The 22,061-nt window shown below is 40.8% G+C and overlaps 1 protein-coding gene across 1 annotated transcript; it reads right to left on the bottom strand.

Moving 5' to 3' along the window:
• Window positions 1–14,978: 14,978 nt before the first annotated feature.
• LOC115165143 (C-X-C motif chemokine 13-like) lies at window positions 14,979–19,805 on the bottom strand. The gene is made up of 4 exons (XM_029718188.1): window positions 19,624–19,805; window positions 18,809–18,944; window positions 15,467–15,547; window positions 14,979–15,178 (listed from the first exon to the last, which is right to left on the bottom strand). The coding sequence occupies exons 1-4, from the start codon at window positions 19,685–19,687 to the stop codon at window positions 15,127–15,129; spliced, it is 333 nt and encodes a 110-aa protein (XP_029574048.1). The 5' UTR covers window positions 19,688–19,805; the 3' UTR covers window positions 14,979–15,126.
• Window positions 19,806–22,061: the final 2,256 nt, after the last annotated feature.

Genomic DNA, 22,061 nt, shown 5'->3' with positions numbered 1-22,061 from the left:
CTACTACTAACTACTACAACTACTACTACTGCTGCTACTTACAACTACTACAGTACTACTACTACCACTAACTACTACTAACTACTACAACTACTACCAACTACTAATACTATAACTACTACTGCTACTACTTACTACTGTAACCCTCTCACCAGCTCATACATATTAACTTATGTAGAGTATCTCAACAGCATGGGATGTTAGGTGAGAAGGACATCTCCAATAAGATATCCTATTGTAAACTATCTAGGGTTATGACAATAGGGTATTAACTTCAGATGAAATGATTATAGGTTTCTGTTATTGTATCTGGATAAACTATCCCATGCATTAAATTCAATTGAAACAATAAATGACTCCACCAAGACAACATACATAAGGTTCAATATGTGTATTATTACATTTTCATAGCACAACATCAAAATCAATAAAATAATAATAATATGCACAACATTAAAATAATAAACCCCAATGAAGTTGTGCACAACCCGTGTCCAAATTAATTCAAGTTTGATTAATTAACCCGTTGGCGCGCTTTGGAGGTCAAATAAAACCGACGACACACATAAAGTCCAGAAGCACCTCACCGTTGTAGTTACTCACTACTTAGTAGATATTCCCTCAGTGAAGTATGGCAGTTCCATGCAGGTTTCCTCACAAAGTCCACAGCAGCACAGCTACCAATGCAGACAGTCCTCCTTAGCAGTAACCGATATCCCCATGGCAACATGAACTCGTTCAGCTTTCCCAAGCGATTCTCTCTCGGTGTCACACGATGCTAGGCTAACCTCAAGGCTAGCAAATACCTCCACGATGAGACGGTAGCTTCAGTCTTTAGTAAGTCTTAACAAAATTATAACAACTCTTATAAAATAAAATGGGTATTTCCCTTCATGTCTTAGTAGGTATGTGTTTTGTTCTAGTTTTGTCGTCTTCTTTCATCATTTTTCTTCACCAACGGTCGTAATGTAAAAATCCATCCGTTCTCCCAACGTCTCTCTCCCTCTCTTTTCCCCTCAGGCCTGCCGTTAAGCAGGTCAACTCTCCCATTGGCCACAGCTTAACGAGCGACCCTATTGGTCAAAACTTACATTTAAAAGTAAACCAAACTATTCACTTATACATTAAATCAATATTTATTCAAAAAGAAATGCATTAACAACATTACAATTTAGGAGCAATTCAATCCCCTTTTAAATATAATACCAATTAATTATAAACTCACTACTTGGTTTTAACAAGAACAAACTCAATACCTAGTTCAAACAAGGGTATTACACTACTAATACTACTAACTTAGGGTGACCATATGTCCTCTTTTTCCCGGACATCTTTTTGGACCTAAAAAATACGTCCGGCCGGGATTTCTAAATCGCCCAAAATGTCCGGGATTCGGCTTTTGCTTTCTACAGTCGCCATTCATTGGGTGCGTTTTGGGGTTTTGCATTGTTTTGACCTTTCTCTTTAGGTCCCGCCTTCTCACACGCCACCATTGGTGGGTCATGTAGACCTACGCAAACATTGGTCAAACTGCATCTCAATCATTACCCTCACCATGGCAACAGCCAAGAGAAGGAGCAGCAGCTTGCTTGTCAACAGTGGCACATGGCTCCAGAACAGTGTAAAAATGCTCAAACGCAAATGTAAATTCACAGACGATTTACAGAGAAAATTCCCGTGTTTTCGTCTTGGTCGGGATCCGTGTGAAGCAGAATGCATTACCTGCATAGCTGGCACGTACGTGTCAGTGTCAAATAAAGGTGCTAGCGACCTAGAAGCCCACATAAACTCCGCAAAACTCAAAATTTCAGCTAAAGGAGAGAGTTCGTCAGGTAAATTAATTGACTATTTTGTGAGAGCAGGTAAAACAGAAGATGCTGTTACTTAGGGTGACCATACGTCCTCTTTTTCCCGGACATGTCCTCTTTTTTGAAAACTAAAATATGGTCACCCTAACTAACTACTACTACCTACTGACTACTGCTGCCACTACTACTGCTACTACTGTTACTGTTACTACTACTACTACTACTACTACTACTACTACTACTACTACTACTACTACTACTACTACTGCTGCTACTACTACTGCTGCTACTGTTACTACTACTACTACTACTACTACTACTACTACTACTGCTGCTACTACTACTACTGCTGCTACTACTACTACTACTACTACTACTACTGCTACTACTGTTACTACTACTACTTCTACTACTACTACTACTACTACTCTAGGACAGCATTTTGAGAAGACCAGAGGAAGTGATGGAGCATCAGTCTGAATGCAGATGTCCATATGACTGATAGGTGAGTAATTAAATATACATGCAGTAACCTTCTCTGACCACCAGATGTCTCTGTTACACCACCAGAGGAGCAGGAGGAACCATGAGGACTATAGGAGTAGCAGTTGTCCATTCAACACCTGACTCCAATACTTCATTCCAACTATTTTGATTTGATAACTAAACAGACACACAGAGAAATATAAGTATTATGTTGCTTGTTTTACTATATAGAAAGAGTTTTGTTGCTTTGTATTTACACATAGTATATGTTACTTCAACAATATTGTATTAAATCAGTATCACTAAATACCATATCAGTGGTTATGTTGTAAGCACACTTTGGATTACATTTTCTGTCCCCCCAAAAATATTTTCATATAGAGGGAGGGGACTCTATACCTTATGCAAAAACAGAATACTATAAAGGCAGGACTCTGTAATATGAGAATTTAGTATTTTCCATGGAAGGGCTCGGCTCTGTGACGTTTGTAATAAAGTCTGAATTGAATTCACAAGTTCGGGTATCTGTGCAAATATTTGACTCAAGATATTCCACAACAAAATGGTGAGCTTGCCAGGAGGGGCAAGGGACCAGAGACTGAAAATCTGCAGCTGTGAATGGGCTTCCTGGACGGACTGCAGAAAACACAAGTAGCCACTTGTTAAGACGGTAAACTGAGTTTTTGCATGTAATAGTAGAGTTCTTGTGTGGTCCGCTGTAGGAACCTGTTTTCAGAGGTAGGTAACCAAGGTCTCTCCAAATTAAACAAACCAAGTGTTACTGGGAGCTTTTGAATTCAATAACTGCATGCATTCTAAAGCTTTGGGGAGTTAAAATAGTTATTTGTAGGTATCTGCGTGGGCTAAGTGTATTGGGGGGCTGTGTATGTTTCGTGGGTGTCGGGTATCTTAGACGGGTGGGGCTGTTTGTCTACCTAGTCTCATCTGGGGTGCCGACTGCCTCTGCATATTGTCAACACCAGTAAAAGTAAAATCCTGTGCACCCCGTGACACCACTCCAAGAAGGTGTGGATGGGTATATAGGTTACAATAAGAACTTTTACCCGATTTGGCAAGTCCTATCATAAGAATAAATCCTATAATAAAGTCTCCCGGTGTTGAGGAAGTGGATCTAGGAAAGGACTGAATTAATAGGTCGCTTAGGAAAGCGTGAAAAGTGTGTGTTATACTAGGACTTTGACACGATTTAGCGAATTCCTTTTATAAGAGAAATCCTATATCGTGTTGCGGAAGTGTATCGATAATTAATAGGTCGCTTAGGAAAGCATGAAAAGTGTATGCATGTGCTGGGACTTTGACCTGATTTTGCAAGCTCCCCTCATACAATAAAATCCTGTATAAGAATGTCTCCCTGTGTTTGAGAAAGTGTATCAGGTTAGGCTAGAAACTGCAGGTTGTGTTAGGTAAAACGGAGTATGTGTGAGTGAATGTGAATAAAATCCTGAATGAGTAAAGTCTCCCTGTATGGAGGAAGTGTATAGGCTTAGAAAATACATAGTGTGTGTGTATGTGTGTGTGTTGCCAGTCCGGAGTGGGGGATTGCGCAACCTTCCAGTGCAGGCGGGAGGGGCGCATCTAGTCCTCACTAGGAAAGAGGAAAGAAAACCATATGGGAAATGTTGAAAGATAAGAAATTAACAAAATAGTATGTTTAAATAATTATCCTTACATAACATAGGAATATTAACAAATGTTAAGTGAGAAGTATAAAGTATATAATGGTGTGAGATAGAAAAGTATAAAATACAGAAACGTAGCTATAGTATGCGTTTGAAGTAATCCAGTACTGCTGAAAGAAAGAACGGCCGTAGACACATAAATAGAAGCGAAGCAGTAGGGTCAATAGCGACAGCTGCTAGAAGTATTCAGTAAAGTGAGTAGACAGTGAGATAAAGCAGAGCGAGGTTAAGCTTAACGGACCCCGAGGTGAATAGAAGAGAAGAACAGGAGTGTAAATCACAGAGAGAGAGAGAGAGAGAGATTGGTTTTGAACAAGTGAATAGCACAGTAAAGATAGGAAATAGTGCAGAAACTATTAATAGCTAAACTAGAAATAAGAAAATTAACTAACAATAAAATAGAATATAAGGAATAATGAAGAACAAGCAATAAAATAAGTGAAACACCAGTATAAATCCTAGGGGCCTAGCAACCCCTATGCAAAGAAGAAATAATAATGATATCTGTGAATGGGAAAAACACACAGTGATATTTGAGGTGCTGTACTGGAATAAGACATTAAGTCATCTGTAGTATTCAGTAATACAGTTGCAGACAGTATAGTGTAGGCTTTAATATGAGGTATTAAGTGCAGTGACTAATGAATTATTATCTGGGAAAGTGTGTATCCCTACCTTGGAAAATAGTTAATAAAAGCTGTGTATTATAGATGGGAGTGAAGAAATCTAAAATACCCTGAACACCGTCGGGGTGTTTAGGGAATAATAACTATTAATATGGCGACAAACGGACCCGTTTCTCCCTGTAATATAGAGATAGCAGAATGTAATAAAGTCATGAAGGCGCTGAAAGAATTCCACCAATTCGGCTCGAATATGAAAGAGCAAACTGGATAAATGTAGGGCAACAACATTACCCTGTTAACAGGATAAATAAAATAAAATAAAGAATTCAGGGAGGCAATTATGAATTCGAACAATCACATAAAACCAGAATAAGAAGCTCAATATACCAGCGTTTTGATGTCAGCATTCTATCATCAGAAAATACATCATAATAAAGCCAGATATGACTCTGCTCGCCTCGCAGACGTGCGAGGGGTTAGTAGAGCCATAGAGAATATCAAAGCGTATGGAGATCGCTCCCTGTTTTAGATGTGGGACTATCGGCCATTGGAAGAATGAGTGTAAGGTGATACTGGAACCTAGTGCATTAAAAGGTAATGCAGCTATACAAGAGTTTGCATCTTTTTCAAAAGAGCAACAACTAATCGTTTTGAGATTAGTAAGAATGGAAGTTTCACCTAGTGGTGTCTAGTCTCTGTTAGATCCATAGGTGGTTCATAGAGATTACAGTTTCTATGTGATGGAAGACGTATGAGATCACGTTTTACCTAACTGTTTAGTAAAGGCCAGGGATTAAATATTGCAGAATACCTACGATGAGAAATTGGCTAAATTTCCAATAGGAAAACGTATTTTGGGTTGAAGATTCTAGGTGAAATGCCAGGGGAATGGATTCTAAAGGTAACACATTTAAATTATATAACCAAACACTCATTGCAAATGCAGAAGGCCTTAGGGTTTGTCTAAATCATTATACATTTTATGTGGTTTTATTTTTAAATACATTTACATTGATGTGGTCTTATTCTGGAATGGGATTCTAGAATGGACGAAAGGGTGGAGGGGTCAGGAGGAATTAGCATTGGGGTTACCTAACCTAAAATGAACTTTACATTTTTTATGTGGTATGTTGGTTATGGAGAACCAGCAGGAGGATGAAATGTTTTGAAGAGGTATTTAAATGGTTTCTGAAGGACAGGGAAAGAAAGGGAGAGGAAACATTTTAATGGTGACGAAAGCCCTGAATATTAAAAATTCCTAATGAAGAATGATCAACTTCATTAGGAATTAAATAGACGGGGGGTTTCATTATATAATTCATGAGAAACACCATTCTCTATCCAAACCATTATTTTAGGAGATTATTATTATTTCTGTAGGGAGTTTTAAAGAGTTGTAATTCTAAGATGATTAGTTATTCAAATTGGTTTATTTTTTATTTAACATGTGGGTTTTTAATTACGTGTTTGAAAGAAGAAAAAAAACAGTTTACTTAGGTCCTGGTTTTTGGGGTACATATACAGTGGTACTGTGTTCAGGCTGCATATAGAAAGGACAGGGATGACAGTAACTTCACATGGGTTATGATACATTATGATACCTCCAAAAAAACCCTAACCGGCTGAAGAAAGAGCGACAAAGGCAATGAGAGACGGTGACTTTTACCACTATCTGAGTCCGAGCCATAAACCAGGGCCGGAGTGCTGAGAGCGCGTGTGGAGTGAGTGTGGAGAGAGAGAACAAGTTCAGGTGAGAGACTTGTGTACGTGGGAGAAACTGAAGTATCTACTTGGATATTAAAATCGGGACATTATCAAGGGCCATGAAATGTAACAGGGAAAAGTTACATGTGCCGTTGGGAAAATGAAATGTGAACGATATCTGAAGAAGACCAGCTAGAATGATAAGTACTGGCTGAAGGAAAGGGGGGGTGGTATACAGCCTGCTAACTATTTAAACTAGGAATGTATTGAGATACTGATCTTTCATTACCAGGCCTCTCATGACAGGAGGGGTGGTATACAGCCTGCTAACTATTTAAACTAGGAATGCATTGAGATACTGATCTTTCATTACCAGGCCTCTCATGACAGGAGGGGTAGTATACAGCCTGCTAACTATTTAAACTAGGAATGCAATGAGATACTGATCTTTCATTACCAGGCCTCTCATGACAGGAGGGGTGGTATACAGCCTGCTAACTATTTAAACTAGGAATGCATTGAGATACTGATCTTTCATTACCAGGCCTCTCATGACAGGAGGGGTGGTATACAGCCTGCTAACTATTTAAACTAGGAATGCATTGAGATACTGATCTTTCATTACCAGGCCACTCATGACAGGAAAACAGGGACAAAGGGGGGCTGTAATGAGAAGAGTTATAACCGGCAATAAAAAGTTGTTTATAAATGTATGTTCTAACAGGGATGATGCCAAGTTGATAAAACTGGAATTTGAGCCTTAGTCTCAAAGTAAGCAAGGAGTTGAGTCATTCTAAATTCGAGTTGGATAATTTATCAAATGTTTTAGTTGTGATTGGGATACAGCGAGAGAGAATTGCTGAAGCACGATGAGGGGTGGATAATTTATAAAATGTTTTAGTTGTGATTGGGATACAGCGAGAGAGAATTGCTGAAGCACGATAAGGGTTGGATAATTTATAAAATGTTTTAGTTGTGATTGGGATACAGCGAGAGAGAATTGCTGAAGCACGATGAGGGGTGGGGGCGCTGCTAACATTGATGTGGCCGAGAGAGTCTCCAGAAACTTCTCTCTAAGTGTCATCGTGAGGGGAGGTGGTTTGTTTGGGGGAATCACTGGATGATGGCTTGGGACAACCATGAAAGTTTTTTTATTTTAGTCAGTATGTTTTTAGGTTTCGTGGAACATGAGGGTGTTCATTGTTCCAGAGGAGGGAATGGTGTATATTGACTAACTGATTTGAGAATGTGTTAGGATGTTTATAACTGTAGAAAATACATTAGGAGTACAGTGTGTTATGGGTTAGATGTAATGATAGAGTATAGTGTGTTATGGGTTAGATGTAATGATAGAGTATAGTGTGTTATGGGTTAGATGTAATGATAGAGTATAGTGTGTTATAGGTTAGATGTAATGATAGAGTATAGTGTGTTATGGGTTAGATGTAATGATAGAGTATAGTGTGTTATGGGTTAGATGTAATGATTGAGGAGTATCATTCCCAGAGACTGTATATTGTTACAGCAGCTCATAGAAGGAGAGCAGCTAACTGTACACAATATGGGGAATTAGTTGAACATTACACATACCTAGATCATGGAGAGAGTAGAAGAGATACCAGTGGCATTTCAGACATCATGGTAAACTTTCAGGACACCTGTGAGTTTTGTTAGGTTGGATATTATTCCCAACTCATTCATTTTTCTCCAATTTCTAACAGCCGGTGAACATTTGACAGCTTACATGAAGGAGGTATTCTCACTGCAGAGGCTGTAGGGACAGTAACAGAAGGAGCTGTAGGGACAGTAACTGAAGGAGCTGTAGGGACAGTAACAGAAGGAGCTGTAGGGACAGTAACTGAATGAGCTGTAGGGACAGTAACTGAAGGAGCTGTAGGGACAGTAACTGAAGGAGCTGTAGGGACAGTAACTGAAGGAGCTGTAGGGACAGTAACTGAAGGAGCTGTAGGGACAGTAACTGAATGAGCTGTAGGGACAGTAACTGATGGAGCAGTAGGGACAGTAACTGAAGGAGCTGTAGGGACAGTAACTGCTGCTCGATCATCCTATTTTTCCAACTTAATTGAGGAAAATAAGAACAATCCGAAATTTCTTTTTGATACTGTCGCAAAGCTAACTAAAAAGCAGCATTCGCAAATGGAGGATGGCTTTCACTTCAGCAGTAATACATTTATGAACTTCTTTGAGGAAAAGATCATGATCATTAGAAAGCAAATTACGGACTCCTCTTTAAATCTGGGTATTCCTCCAAAGCTCCATTGTCCTGAGTCTGCACAACTCTGCCAGGACCTTGGCTCAAGGGAGATACTAAAGTGTTTTAGTACTATATCTCTTGACACAATGATGAAAATAATCATGGCCTCCAAACCCTCAAGCTGCATACTGGACCCTATTCCAACTAAATTACTGAAAGAGCTGCTTCCTGTGCTTGGCCCTCCTATGTTGAACATAATAAACGGCTCTCTATCCACCGGATGTGTACCAAGCTCACTAAAAGTGGCAGTAATAAAGCCTCTCTTGAAAAAGCCGAATCTTGACCCAGAAATGATAAAAAACTATCGGCCTATATCGAATCTTCCATTCCTCTCAAAAAATTTTGAAAAAGGTGTTGCACAGCAACTCACTGCCTTCCTGAAGACAAACAATGTATACGAAACGCTTCAGTCTGGTTTTAGACCCCATCATAGCACTGAGACTGCACTTGTGAAGGTGGTAAATGACCTTTTAATGACGTCAGACCGAGGCTCTGAATCTGTCCTCGTGCTCCTAGATCTTAGTGCCGCTTTTGATACCATCGATCACCACATTCTTTTGGAGAGATTGGAAACCCAAATTGGTCTACATGGACAAGTTCTGGCCTGGTTTAGATCTTATCTGTCGGAAAGATATCAGTTTGTCTCTGTGAATGGTTTGTCCTCTGACAAATCAATTGTAAATTTCGGTGTTCCTCAAGGTTCCGTTTTAGGACCACTATTGTTTTCACTATATATTTTACCTCTTGGGGATGTCATTCGAAAACATAATGTTAAATTTCACTGCTATGCGGATGACACACAGCTGTACATTTCAATGAAACATGGTGAAGCTCCAAAATTGCCCTCGCTAGAAGCCTGTGTTTCAGACATAAGGAAGTGGATGGCTGCAAACTTTCTACTTTTAAACTCGGACAAAACAGAGATGCTTGTTCTAGGTCCCAAGAAACAAAGAGATCTTCTGTTCAATCTGACAATTAATCTGGATGGTTGTACAGTCGTCTCAAATAAAACTGTGAAGGACCTCGGTGTTACTCTGGACCCTGATCTCTCTTTTGAAGAACATATCAAGACTGTTTCAAGGACAGCTTTTTTCCATCTACGTAACATTGCAAAAATCAGAAACTTTCTGTCAAAAATGACGCAGAAAAATTAATTCATGCTTTTGTTACTTCTAGCCTGGACTACTGCAATGCTCTACTTTCCGGCTACCCGGATAAAGCACTAAACAAACTTCAGTTAGTGCTAAATACGGCTGCTAGAATCCTGACTAGAACCCAAAAATGTGATCATATTACTCCAGTGCTAGCCTCCCTACACTGGCTTCCTGTTAAGGCAAGGGCTGATTTCAAGGTTTTACTGCTAACCTACAAAGCATTACATGGGCTTGCTCCTACCTATCTTTCCGATTTGGTCCTGCCGTACATACCTACACGTACGCTACGGTCACAAGACGCAGGCCTCCTAATTGTCCCTAGAATTTCTAAGCAAATGGCTGGAGGTAGGGCTTTCTCCTAGAGAGCTCCATTTTTATGGAATAGTCTTCCTACCCATGTGAGAGACGCAGACTCAGTCTCAACCTTTAAGTCTTTACTGAAGACTTATCTCTTCAGTAGGTCCTATGATTAAGTGTAGTCTGGCCCAGGAGTGTGAAGGTGAACGGAAAGGCTGGAGCAACGAACCGCCCTTGCTGTCTCTGCCTTGCCGGTTCCCCTCTTTCCACTGGGATTCTCTGCCTTTAACCCTATTACAGGGGCTGAGTCACTGACTTACTGGTGTTCTTCCATGCCGTCCATGGGAGGGGTGCGTCACTTGAGTGGGTTGAGTCACTGACGTGGTCTTCCTGTCTGGGTTGGCGCCCCCCCTTGGGTTGTGCCATGGCAGAGATTTTTGTGGGCTATACTCGGCCTTGTCTTCGGACGGTAAGTTGGTGGTTGTAGACATCCCTTTAGTGGTGTGGGGGCTGTGCTTTGGCAAAGTGGGTGGGGTTATATCCTGCCTGTTTGGCCCTGTCCGGGGGTATCATCGGATGGGGCCACAGTGTCTTCTGATCCCTCCTGTCTCAGCCTCCAGTATTTATGCTGCAGTAGTTTATGTGCCGGGGGGCTAGGGTCAGTCTGTTTCATCTGGAGTATTCTCTTGTCTTATCCGGTGTCCTGTGTGAATTTAAATATGCTCTCTCTAATTCTCTCTTTCTCTCTTTCTTTCTCTCGGAGGACCTGAGCCCTAGGACCATGCCTCGGGACTACCTGGCATGATGACTCCTTGCTGTCCCCAGTCCACCTGGCCATGCTGCTGCTCCAGTTTCAACTGTTCTGCCTGCGGCTACGGAACCCTGACCTGTTCACCGGACGGGCTTGTTGCACCCTCGACAACTACAATGATTATTATTATTTGACCATGCTGGTCATTTATGAACATTTTAACATCTTGACCATGTTCTGTTATAATATCCACCCGGCACAGCCAGAAGAGGACTGGCCACCCCTCATAGCCTGGTTCCTCTCTAGGTTTCTTCCTAGGTTTTTGGCCTTTCTAGGGAGTTTTTCCTAGGGAGTTTTTCCTAGCCACCGTGCCTCTTTCACATGCATTGCTTGCTGTTTGGGGTTTTAGGCTGGGTTTCTGTACAGCACTTTGAGATTTCAGCTGATATACGAAGGGCTATATAAATAAATTTGATTTGATTCGATTAACTGAAGGAGCTGTACGGACAGTAACTGAAGGAGCTGTAGGGACAGTAACTGAAGGAGCTGTAGGGACAGTAACAGAAGGAGCTGTAGGGACAGTAACTGAAGGAGCTGTAGGGACAGTAACTGAAGGAGCTGTAGGGACAGTAACTGAAGGAGCTGTAGGGACAGTAACTGAAGGAGCAGTAGGGACAGTAACTGAAGGAGCTGTAGGGACAGTAACAGAAGGAGCTGTAGGGACAGTAACTGAAGGAGCTGTAGGGACAGGAACTGAAGGAGCTGTAGTAGAAGCGTAGAATGCTATATTGACAGCATGGAATTGGACTACTGCACAAATGAGGGGTATTGTGAGACTATAGTCATGGGCCATGTTGGAAGTAGCAGTGGTTACTTTAGTAGCATTGTTGGGATATTGGTTTATGACGACTCATGTCACATGGATTGGTTACTGGTAACTATGGGACCGATGGGAGGACAGGGGATGCGGTTATTCAAATATCACAAATTATGTTATCAGGAAATGACCCATGTGTTCCAGTGTGTATATCCTCAGGTGGAACCAAGATATAACCAAAGGCACAGGCTGAATTCTGGAGATTGAGTGTACATCAGGAGACACCAGGCAGGGGTGTGGGACAGCATTGGTCTGAGAGACACACTACTCCAAACAGTACCTGCAGTAGTTAAGATCGTCATGTCTCTCCTTGGGAGGGAGCATAGTTCTCACGTGAAGTGAGGTCCAACTGCATAATGGGTGAGTGAAGACACCATGACAGAGGAAGCAGAGAGAGAGAGAGACTAGAGTCCACTGTAAGACATACAGATGGGTTGGGTCTGGGAACTACTATAAACATCATAGTTGGTTTGGGGTTTAGCAGCTTTATTGGATAATGCATCATATGATAGAGGATAGAGGGGTAATTGTACTGTGAACAAAATGTTAAACATGGAGTAAAACAAACATACAGTCAATAATAGAGTAGAAAAACAAGTCTATATACAATGTGTGCAAATGAGGTGAGATAAGGGAGGTAAGGTAATAAATCGGCCATGGTGGCGAAGTACACTGCTCAAAAAAATAAAGGGAACACTTAAATAACACAATGTAACTCCAAGTCAATCACACTTCTGTGAAATCAAACTGTCCACTTAGGAAGCAACACTGATTGACAATAAATTTCACATGCTGTTGTGCAAATGGAATAGACAACAGGTGGAAATTATAGGCAATTAGCAAGACACCCCCAATAAAGGAGTGGTTCGGCAGGTGGTGACCACAGACCACTTCTCAGTTCCTATGCTTCCTGGCTGATGTTTTGGTCACTTTTGAATGCTGGCGGTGCTTTCACTCTAGTGGTAGCATGAGACGGAGTCTACAACCCACACAAGTGGCTCAGGTAGTGCAGCTCATCCAGGATGGCACATCAATGCGAGCTGTGGCAAGAAGGTTTGCTGTGTCTGTCAGCGTAGTGTCCAGAGCATGGAGGCGCTACCAGGAGACAGGCCAGTACATCAGGAGACGTGGAGGAGGCCGTAGGAGGGCAACAACCCAGCAGCAGGACCGCTACCTCCGCCTTTGTGCAAGGAGGAGCAGGAGGAGCACTGCCAGAGCCCTGTAAAATGACCTCCAGCAGGCCACAAATGTGCATGCGTCTGCTCAAACGGTCAGAAACAGACTCCATGAGGGTGGTATGAGGGCCCGACGTCCACATGTAGGGGTTGTGCTTACAGCCCAACACCGTGCAGGACGTTTGGCATTTGCCAGAGAACACCAAGATTGGCAAATTCGCCACTGGCGCCCTGTGCTCTTCACAGATGAAGCAGATTCACACTGAGCACATGTGACAGATGTGACAGAGTCTGGAGACGCCGTGGAGAACGTTCTGCTGCCTGCAACCTCCTCCAGCATGACCGGTTTGACGATGGGTCAGTCATGGTGTGGGATGGCATTTCTTTGGGGGGCTGCACAGCCCTCCATGTGCTCGCCAGAGGTAGCCTGACTGCCATTAGGTACCGAGACAAGATCCTCAGACCCCTTGTGAGACCATATGCTGGTGCGGTTGGCCCTGGGTTCCTCCTAATGCAAGACAATGTTAGACCTCATGTGGCTGGAGTGTGTCAGCAGTTCCTGCAAGAGGAAGGCATTGATGCTATGGACTGGCCCGCCCGTTCCCCAGACCTGAATCCAATTGAGCACATCTGGGACATCATGTCTCGCTCCATCCACCAACGCCACATTGCACCACAGACTGTCCAGGAGTTGGCGGATGCTTTAGTCCAGGTCTGGGAGGAGATCCCTCAGGAGACCATCCGCCACCTCATCAGGAGCATGCGCAGGCGTTGTAGGGAGGTCATACAGGCACGTGGAGGCCACACACACTACTGAGCCTCATTTTGACTTGTTTTAAGGACATTACATCAAAGTTGGATCAGCCTGTAGTGTGGTTTTCCACTTTAATTTTGAGTGTGACTCCAAATCCAGACCTCCATGGGTTGATAAATTGGATTTCCATTGATTATTTTTGTGTGATTTTGTTGTCAGCACATTCAACTATGTAAAGGAAAAAGTATTTAATAAGATTATTTCATTCATTCAGATCTACGATGTGTTATTTTAGTGTTCCCTTTATTTTTTTGAGCAGTATAAATACAATATAGCAATTAAACACTGGAATGGTAGATGTGCAGTAGATGAATGTGCAAAGTAGAGATACTGGGGTGCAAAGGAGCAAGATAAATAAATACAGTAGGGGATGAGGTAGTTGTTTGGGCTATTTACAGATGGGCTATGTACAGGTGCAGTGATCTGTGAGCTGCTCTGACAGCTGGTGCTTAAAGCTAGTGAGGGAGATAAGTGTCTCCAGTTTCAGTGATTTTTGAAGTTCGTTCCAGTCATTGGCAGCAGAGAACTGGAAGGAGAGGCGGCCAAAGGAGGAATTGGCTTTGGGGGTGACCAGTGAGATATACCTGCTGGAGCGCGTGCTACGGGTGGGTGCTGCTACGGTGACCAGCGAGCTGAGATAAGGCGGGGCTTTACCTAGCAGGTTCTTGTAGATGACCTGGAGCCAGTGGGTTTGGCGATGAGTATGAAGCGAGGGCCAGCCAACGAGAGCGTACATAGAGTCAGGTGAAGAGAGAGTGGGAATTATCATGGTTTTAGACTTTGGTTTTCATGCATATATAATTATGCATAGCTTATCACATTGTTAATACTGTTATGTTTTATGTCTTTTTGTTGCTTTCCAAGTCTTGTGCTATCACTCTCCTAGGAACCAGAGGGGAAAGTGGAGAGACTAAAAGCTGCTCCATCTGCCATTGAAGGAGACGGCAGATTCAGCTGGAATGGCATTTTGTTGTGTGATCATAATTCAGAGGACATAAGTCTCGGAAATTGTACACATTTGTTTGTTTGTTAAATTCTTGTTTTCTAATCATTTGTTAGTTTTTTTATTGATGTTTTATTATCATTGTTTATACATTTATTAGTAATTTCCAAGTTTATATGAACTGAACATTAGGATGCTATTGTTCAAGACGAGGGACTGTTGGATTCGACATTGGTATCACATTGGTATCACATTGGTGTTACATTGGTATCACATTGGTATTACATTGGTATCACATTGGTATCACATTGGTATTACATTGGTATTGCATTGGTATCGCATTGGAATTACATTGGTATTACATTGGTATCACATTGGTATTACATTGGTATCACATTGGTATTACATTGGTATCACATTGGTATTACATTGGTATCACATTGGTATCACATTGGTATCACATTGGTATCACATTTCCATTTAGCTCCAACTTGATACATTCCTGTTCCAGTTCCCTCAATGGTGGTTGAGATGGGGAAGTTCTGCACTTCTCTTCTTCTTGTTGCTACTGTAGAAAGAGATGGTCTGTGTTACAGTCAACAGAAGAGTGTGTGTGTGTGTGTGTGTGTGTGTGTGTGTGTGTGTGTGTGTGTGTATGTGTGTTCGTGTGTGTGTGTGTGTGTGTGTGTGTGTGTGTGTGTGTGTATGTGTGTTCGTGTGTGTGTGTGTGTGTGTGTGTGTATGTGTGTTCGTGTGTGTGTGTGTGTGTGTGTATGTGTGTTCGTGTGTGTGTGTGTGTGTGTGTGTGTGTGTGTGTGTGTGTGTGTGTGTGTGTGTGTGTGTGTGTTGTATTTACCTTTGTAACTTGGTAATGACTTTGTTGATCCATCGTGCATCTGGAGTCACACAGACAGTGGCTTTGTCCTTCTTGGTAATGCTGATGAATGAAGGGAGGGATATATTACAGCGTCACCATGGTTACATATCATACACTGCAGAATAAAACATATCATAAAATGTCAATAAGAATGTACACATATTTAGCAGATGTTATTACGGCTGTAGGGAAATGGTTGTGTTCCCAGCTCCAACAGCGCAGTAATATCCAGAAAATACACACAAATCTGAGTAAAAGAATGGAATTAAGAAATCTATAAATATTAGGACGAGCAAAGTCAGAGTACTGTATATGTAAATGTATGTATATATACAGTACCAGTCAAAAGTTTGGACACCTACTCATTTCAGGGTTTTTATTTATTTTACTATTTTCTACATTGTACAATAATAGTGAAGACATCACAACTATGAAATAACACATATGGATTCATGTAGTAACCCAAAAAGTGTTAAACAAATAAAAATATATTTTATATTTGAGATTGTTCAAAGTAGCCACCCTTTGCCTTGATGATAGCTTTTCACACTCTTGGCATTCCTTCGACCTCATGGCTTGGTTTTTGCTCTGACATGCACTGACAACTGTAGGACCTTTATATAGACAGGTGTGAGATGTTCCAAATCATGTCTAATCAATTGAATTTACCACAGGTGGACTCCAATCAAGTTGTAGAAACATCTCAAGGCTAATCAATGGAAACAGGATGTATCTAAACTCAATTTCGAGTCTCATAGCAAACCGTCTGAATACTTATGTAAATAAGGTGTTTCTGTTTTTTATTTTTAATACATTTGCTAAAATGTCTAAACCTGTTTTTGCTTTGTTATTATGGAGTATTGTGTGTAAATTGATGAGGACAATTTTTTATTTAATAAATTTTAGAAAAAGGCTGTAAACATAATAAAATGTGGAAAAAGTCAAGGGGTCTGAATACTTTATGAACACACTGTATGTATATGTATACATGTGTGATTGAATGTATAGTCATTGTGGACAGTATGTGGATAGAATATATAGTATATCTGTAGAATAGGTAGGATATAATAGTATATATACACCAATAGTTGAATAGGATGACCTTGACTAGAAAAACATATTTGTAATCTGTGATTGTCTGGAGTCCCTGCCACATACTGAGTTTCGGGGGAAATTGCTATAGGCTACCACTGCAAATGCCCACATTTATTCCAATGTCTTAGCCTTGGTTATGAATAGGAACATTGAACTCATCATCAGTGACTAATGATTGGTTTGCATAGCATGCAGTAAAGCGACTATACTGACTAATTAATTTCCCCTCCACCACGACCTATCCCCCACGCTTCTTCCCCCTATGCATTAGAAAACCACAGTTTAGCGCTTCGTTCAAGACCTCGCTGACTGACTCACATGATCTATGTGTGGAGACAATGACAGCCACCATGGGTTTTAGGGGCGGTTTCCAGGACACAGATGAAGCCTGGACAACAACAACAAAAAGCATGGAGATCCACTGGGCCACTGGTTACCAACCAATCGATCCACTTCAAGGCATTCCTAGTCGATCACCAAGTGCGCCTACAGCGCTGGCCAATCGGATAGCTCAAATCACTGTTCCTACAGCTTCCACGACCCCACGCAAAGTTTGATACCATAAGATTTCATAACTTTTAAAACCATGACCAGAGAGAAATTATCAAAGAATACAGCAAACAGCTGCTGTTTTTTATGAGTGAGATCATGTTTAAGTTTTCATTCTGCTCTGTCACTGTTTTCATTCAACACTATTACAAAACATAAAACATGCTTCTCTCTACTTCCACTTGCGCTGCAAATGCAGTGAATGAGTAGCCAAGTAGCGCTGTGTTTTTATTAGTAGTAGCAGCTGTCCTGTCTATTTTAATAGGGAGGGATATTTAACTTTCTATGGTCATAGGAACAACATGAATTTGTGCAGGAGACACATGCGGTGTGACTCGACTTTAGCCATCAGGTGGAAGACGTTGTCCCCTCTCTCTGGTCAGTCTCACCGGAGGAAAGGAAGGAGAGAGCAGGACCGTGTGAGGCGGACCCTCTGCTGTTCTCTCCCTCCCTCCGCTGAGACTAATGCAGTGTTCAAAACTACTGGGAACTCTGAAATCTCAGACTTCCGACTTCAGTGTGTTCAAGACAACTGGAAACTGAAAAAAACGAGATCCGATTAGGAAAAATCTTTTGAACGGTCATCCGACTCTAAATTCCAAATCGGTAACTGGGGCATCTTTCTAGAACTCCAACTTTCTGACCTGAATTCACTGACTTCATGATTTGACCTAGTTCTTTTTCCCAGAGTTCTCAGTTTTCTTGAAAGCACCATGACAGAAGCAGAGACTATCAGTCCAGTAAAATAAAAGCCAATTATTTCAATTTATGCTCAGCTGTGCCTCGCAAGTGCTACACCAACTGATCTATTTTGTTATCAAAGCTCGAGTTTTGAAATATAATATTGTCTGAGAATAACAATATTGGCAGGACAGGCATATACACAAGTAGAAAAAAGGGTTCCAAAAGGGTTCTTCAGCTGTCCCCATAGGAGAACACTTTTTGGTTCCAGGCCGAACTCTTAGTTTCAGATAGAACCCTTTTGAGTTCCATGTAGAACCCTCTGTGGAAAGGGTTTTTGGAACCCAAAAAGGGTTATTCAAAGGGTTCTACTATGGGAACAGCCAAAGAACCCTTTTGGGTTCTAGATAGCACCTTTTTTCTAAGCGTGTAGCCAATAGAATGTGATAATGTATTAGGCAAACTGTGATAATGTATTAGGCATACTGTGATAATGTATTAGGTATACTGTGATAATGTATTAGGCATACTGTGATAATGTATGAGGTATACTGTGATCATGTATTAGGCATGCTGTGATCATGTATTAGGAATGCGGTGATAATGTATTAGGCATACTGTGATAATGTATTAGGCATACTGTGATCATGTATTATGCATACTGTGATAATGTATTAGGCATAATGTGATAATGTATTAGGCAGACCAGGTAATGTATTAGGGCTAATGTGATAATGTATTAGGAATGCTGGGATAATGTATTAGGAATGCTGGGATAATGTATTAGAAATGCTGTGATAATGTATTAGGCAGACCAGGTAATGTATTAGGGCTACTGTACAAACCTCATTCATACAGAACAGTTTTTATTTGGTTAATGTAACTTTTTTTTAAAGTCATGTTTAAAAATATATATATTTCAGAAATAGATCTTGGCTTGCTTTTTGACTGTGAAAGTGTTGTTGACTGGTTGTTAGGTGGTGTTAGTTGACTCACATGATCTCTGTTTGACGACAGTGGGCACCTGGAGGTAGGATCTCTATCCTGTAGAACAGCCTAGGAGAGATGAAAGCAGAGGACGTTCGGATGCAGCGACACTTCTGACATGCAGCACAGCCGTTCATGGGGAATGCTGCAGGGATGAAGACCGTGAATATTACATACAATAACAATATAGTATTGTTCGGATTTGGGGTTAAAGGTTAAGGTTTAAGGGATAGGGTTAAAACCTTAAAATCATCACTAAAAGTTGCACTTTGAAACATGTGAATGTTACAAAGACAAAACGGATTCTAGATCAGCACTCTTAGGGCTCTATTCAGTCTGTATCATCGCTGAAGCGTTACAGATCAAATCAAATCAAAGTTTATTTGTCTCGTGCGCCGAATACAACGGGTAGATTACCTTACAGTGAAATGCTTACTTACAGGCTCTAACCAATAGTGCATAAAAGGTATTAGGTGAACAATAGGTAAGTAAAGAAATAAAAACACCAGTAAAAAGACAGTGATTGCGTGATAGCAATGTAACGGTAATATCTGATTGAGACGACATGCAGCGTTTACCGTGAATGCAGTTTCCGCTAAGGAACATTGCCTTTAAATTTCACTCACGCTGCAACGCAGAACTTCTGCCATACGGATTGAATACAGACCCTACTCTGAGACACTTAAAATTGCAATGGATTGATTGTGATCATTGGAATTAAATTGTTAAAAAAAAAAAAAGATAATAGGTTTGGTTTGTCCATAGTTCAAGAGTCAAGTTGAACAGATTCATATATATATATAGATAAAGATGCAATATCTCACCTTGAAGAGCCACGAACCAGCAGAGAGTCAGGGAGACCAACAGGTAGTGTGGCTTGAAAGGCATCTTGAGTCTGTGTTGGCTGTGGTCGGCTGGTGTCTACTGAAACTGAATGATGTTGTCTCTGGGTTTATATTGCTGCAATAAAGGAAGTGTGGGGGAATCCCTCGTCTTCACACAAAATGATGATCAGACTTTTGGAGAATATAAACATGTCTATATATATTCACTATTTTAACTTTATCCTTAATTTATTGCCTAGTGATTAATTCTATTGAAATTAAACCTGCCATATTGAGAATCTGTCTTGTTACAATTGTAAAGAGGATTTTAATGATAATATAATCAAATAATACTTCAGCAATCTAGTCAAAACATGGTAAATGCTGGGTTGAACAAGTAGAAACTCAGTGGTTCAGATTGGATAGCGTTTAAAAACGGAATTTCTCGTAGACATACAGACAGGTCCATAATTGACCTTGATAAAGATGAACAAAAAAGACTGTATAAAATCAATAATACAAACACTGAGCTATATTGTATGCAACAAAAAAAGGGGAAATTATGTTATTTATACTAATACAATTGCTCAGTGAAAGTGATTTTGTTTCACAAGTCATATATTTTTTTCTCTCTCAAAAAGATAGGGGTTAAAATGGCACTGCTGTTTTCAATACCTCACCTAGAGAGGATAATGGCCACTGAGCCTTTTTCTACTGTAAGGGCTGTCGTGAGAGAGAGACCAATGTGCAGCGGAGTTAGTGTTCATCATTGAATATTTAATAAAGAAAGAACACCATACAAACAAAACAAGAAAACTGACAGCCAAACAGTCCTGTCAGGTGCAAACACTAAACAGAAACAATTACCCACAAAACCCAAAGGCAAAACATGCTCCTTATGTGTGACTCCCAATCAGCAACAACGAGCTTCAGCTATGCCTGATTGGGAGCCACACACGGCCCAAAACAAAGAAATACAAAAACATAGAAAAAGGAACATAGAACGCCCACCCAATGTAATACCCTGGCCTAACCAAAATAAAGAACAAAAACCCCTCTCTATGGCCAGGGCGTTACATCTACTATGTTTTATAGGATCTTCTTTTACACCTGTTACGTTAGGTTATGAGAATGAAGAACACATCAGGAGGGATCTTAGACCTGTTACGTTAGGTTATGAGAATGAAGAACACATCAGGAGGGATCTTAGACCTGTTACGTTAGGTTATGAGAATGAAGAACACATCAGGAGGGATCTTAGACCTGCTACGTTAGGTTATGAGAATGAAGAACACATCAGGAGGGATCTCAGACCTGCTACGTTAGGTTATGAGAATGAAGAACACATCAGGAGGGATCTTAGACCTGTTACGTTAGGTTATGAGAATGAAGAACACATCAGGAGGGATCTTAGACCTGTTACGTTAGGTTATGAGAATGAAGAACACATCAGGAGGGATCTTAGACCTGTTACGTTAGGTTATGAGAATGAAGAACACATCAGGAGGGATCTTAGACCATTCCTCTATAACAGAGTCTTTCCAGATCCTTGATATCTCTTGTCTGCGCTCATGGACTGTCCTCTTCAAACCACAGGTTTTCAATGGGGTTCAAGTCCGGAGACTGAGATGACCTTTACAAACTGTTAATTTTGTGGTCAATTAACAATTTCTTTGCTGATTTTGATTTGTGCTTGGGGTTATTGTCTTACTGGAAGATCCACTTGTGGCCAAGTTTCAGACTCCTGGAGAAGGCAACCAAGTTTTTGGCTGAAATGGTCTGGTTCTTGGCAAATTTGATGATGCCGTTGACCGTAACAAGGGCCCCAGGACAAAACAAAAATTTGCTTTTTGGTCTTCATTTAAGGTTAGGGTTAAGGTTAGGGTTAGTTTGAAAAAATCTGATTTTTCAGAGTATAAATTGTAGAAATAGGCAGAGTTTATGACTTTGTGGACAAAAAAAAGAACAAGCAAAATAGTCCCATAACATCAAAGATCCACCACCATATTTTACAGTTGGTATGAGGCTCCTTTTTAATGGCATCCAACAAATGTAAACACCTGCAGTTTGGAACCTGTACTGTGTTCAGATGACATGAAAATAAAGATATTTTTATAATAAATCTTTATGGGTGTCAATAATTGTGGAGCTGACTGTATATACTGCATGTGCAGCAACATCTCCTCCTTGGGAATTAATACAGTACTATTATTACCCTATCATATCTTTTCCCTATCAGAATCATTCTGCCACACATTTATCAAGGCTGATAGCTTCATATCACTTGTGTTCTTTTCCCTATCAGAATCATTCTGCCACACATTTATCAAGGCTGATAGCTTCATATCACTTGTGTTTAATTTAGATTCATTTCACTTGATCGGGTGCAAGGAACCCAGAATAAGGAACTGACAATTCCAACAAGCATTAAGACGCCA

Source organism: Salmo trutta, chromosome 27, assembly GCF_901001165.1.
Source record: "Salmo trutta chromosome 27, fSalTru1.1, whole genome shotgun sequence".
NCBI classification, from domain to species: domain Eukaryota; kingdom Metazoa; phylum Chordata; class Actinopteri; order Salmoniformes; family Salmonidae; genus Salmo; species Salmo trutta.
This window is presented reverse-complemented; position numbering and strand designations above follow the sequence as displayed.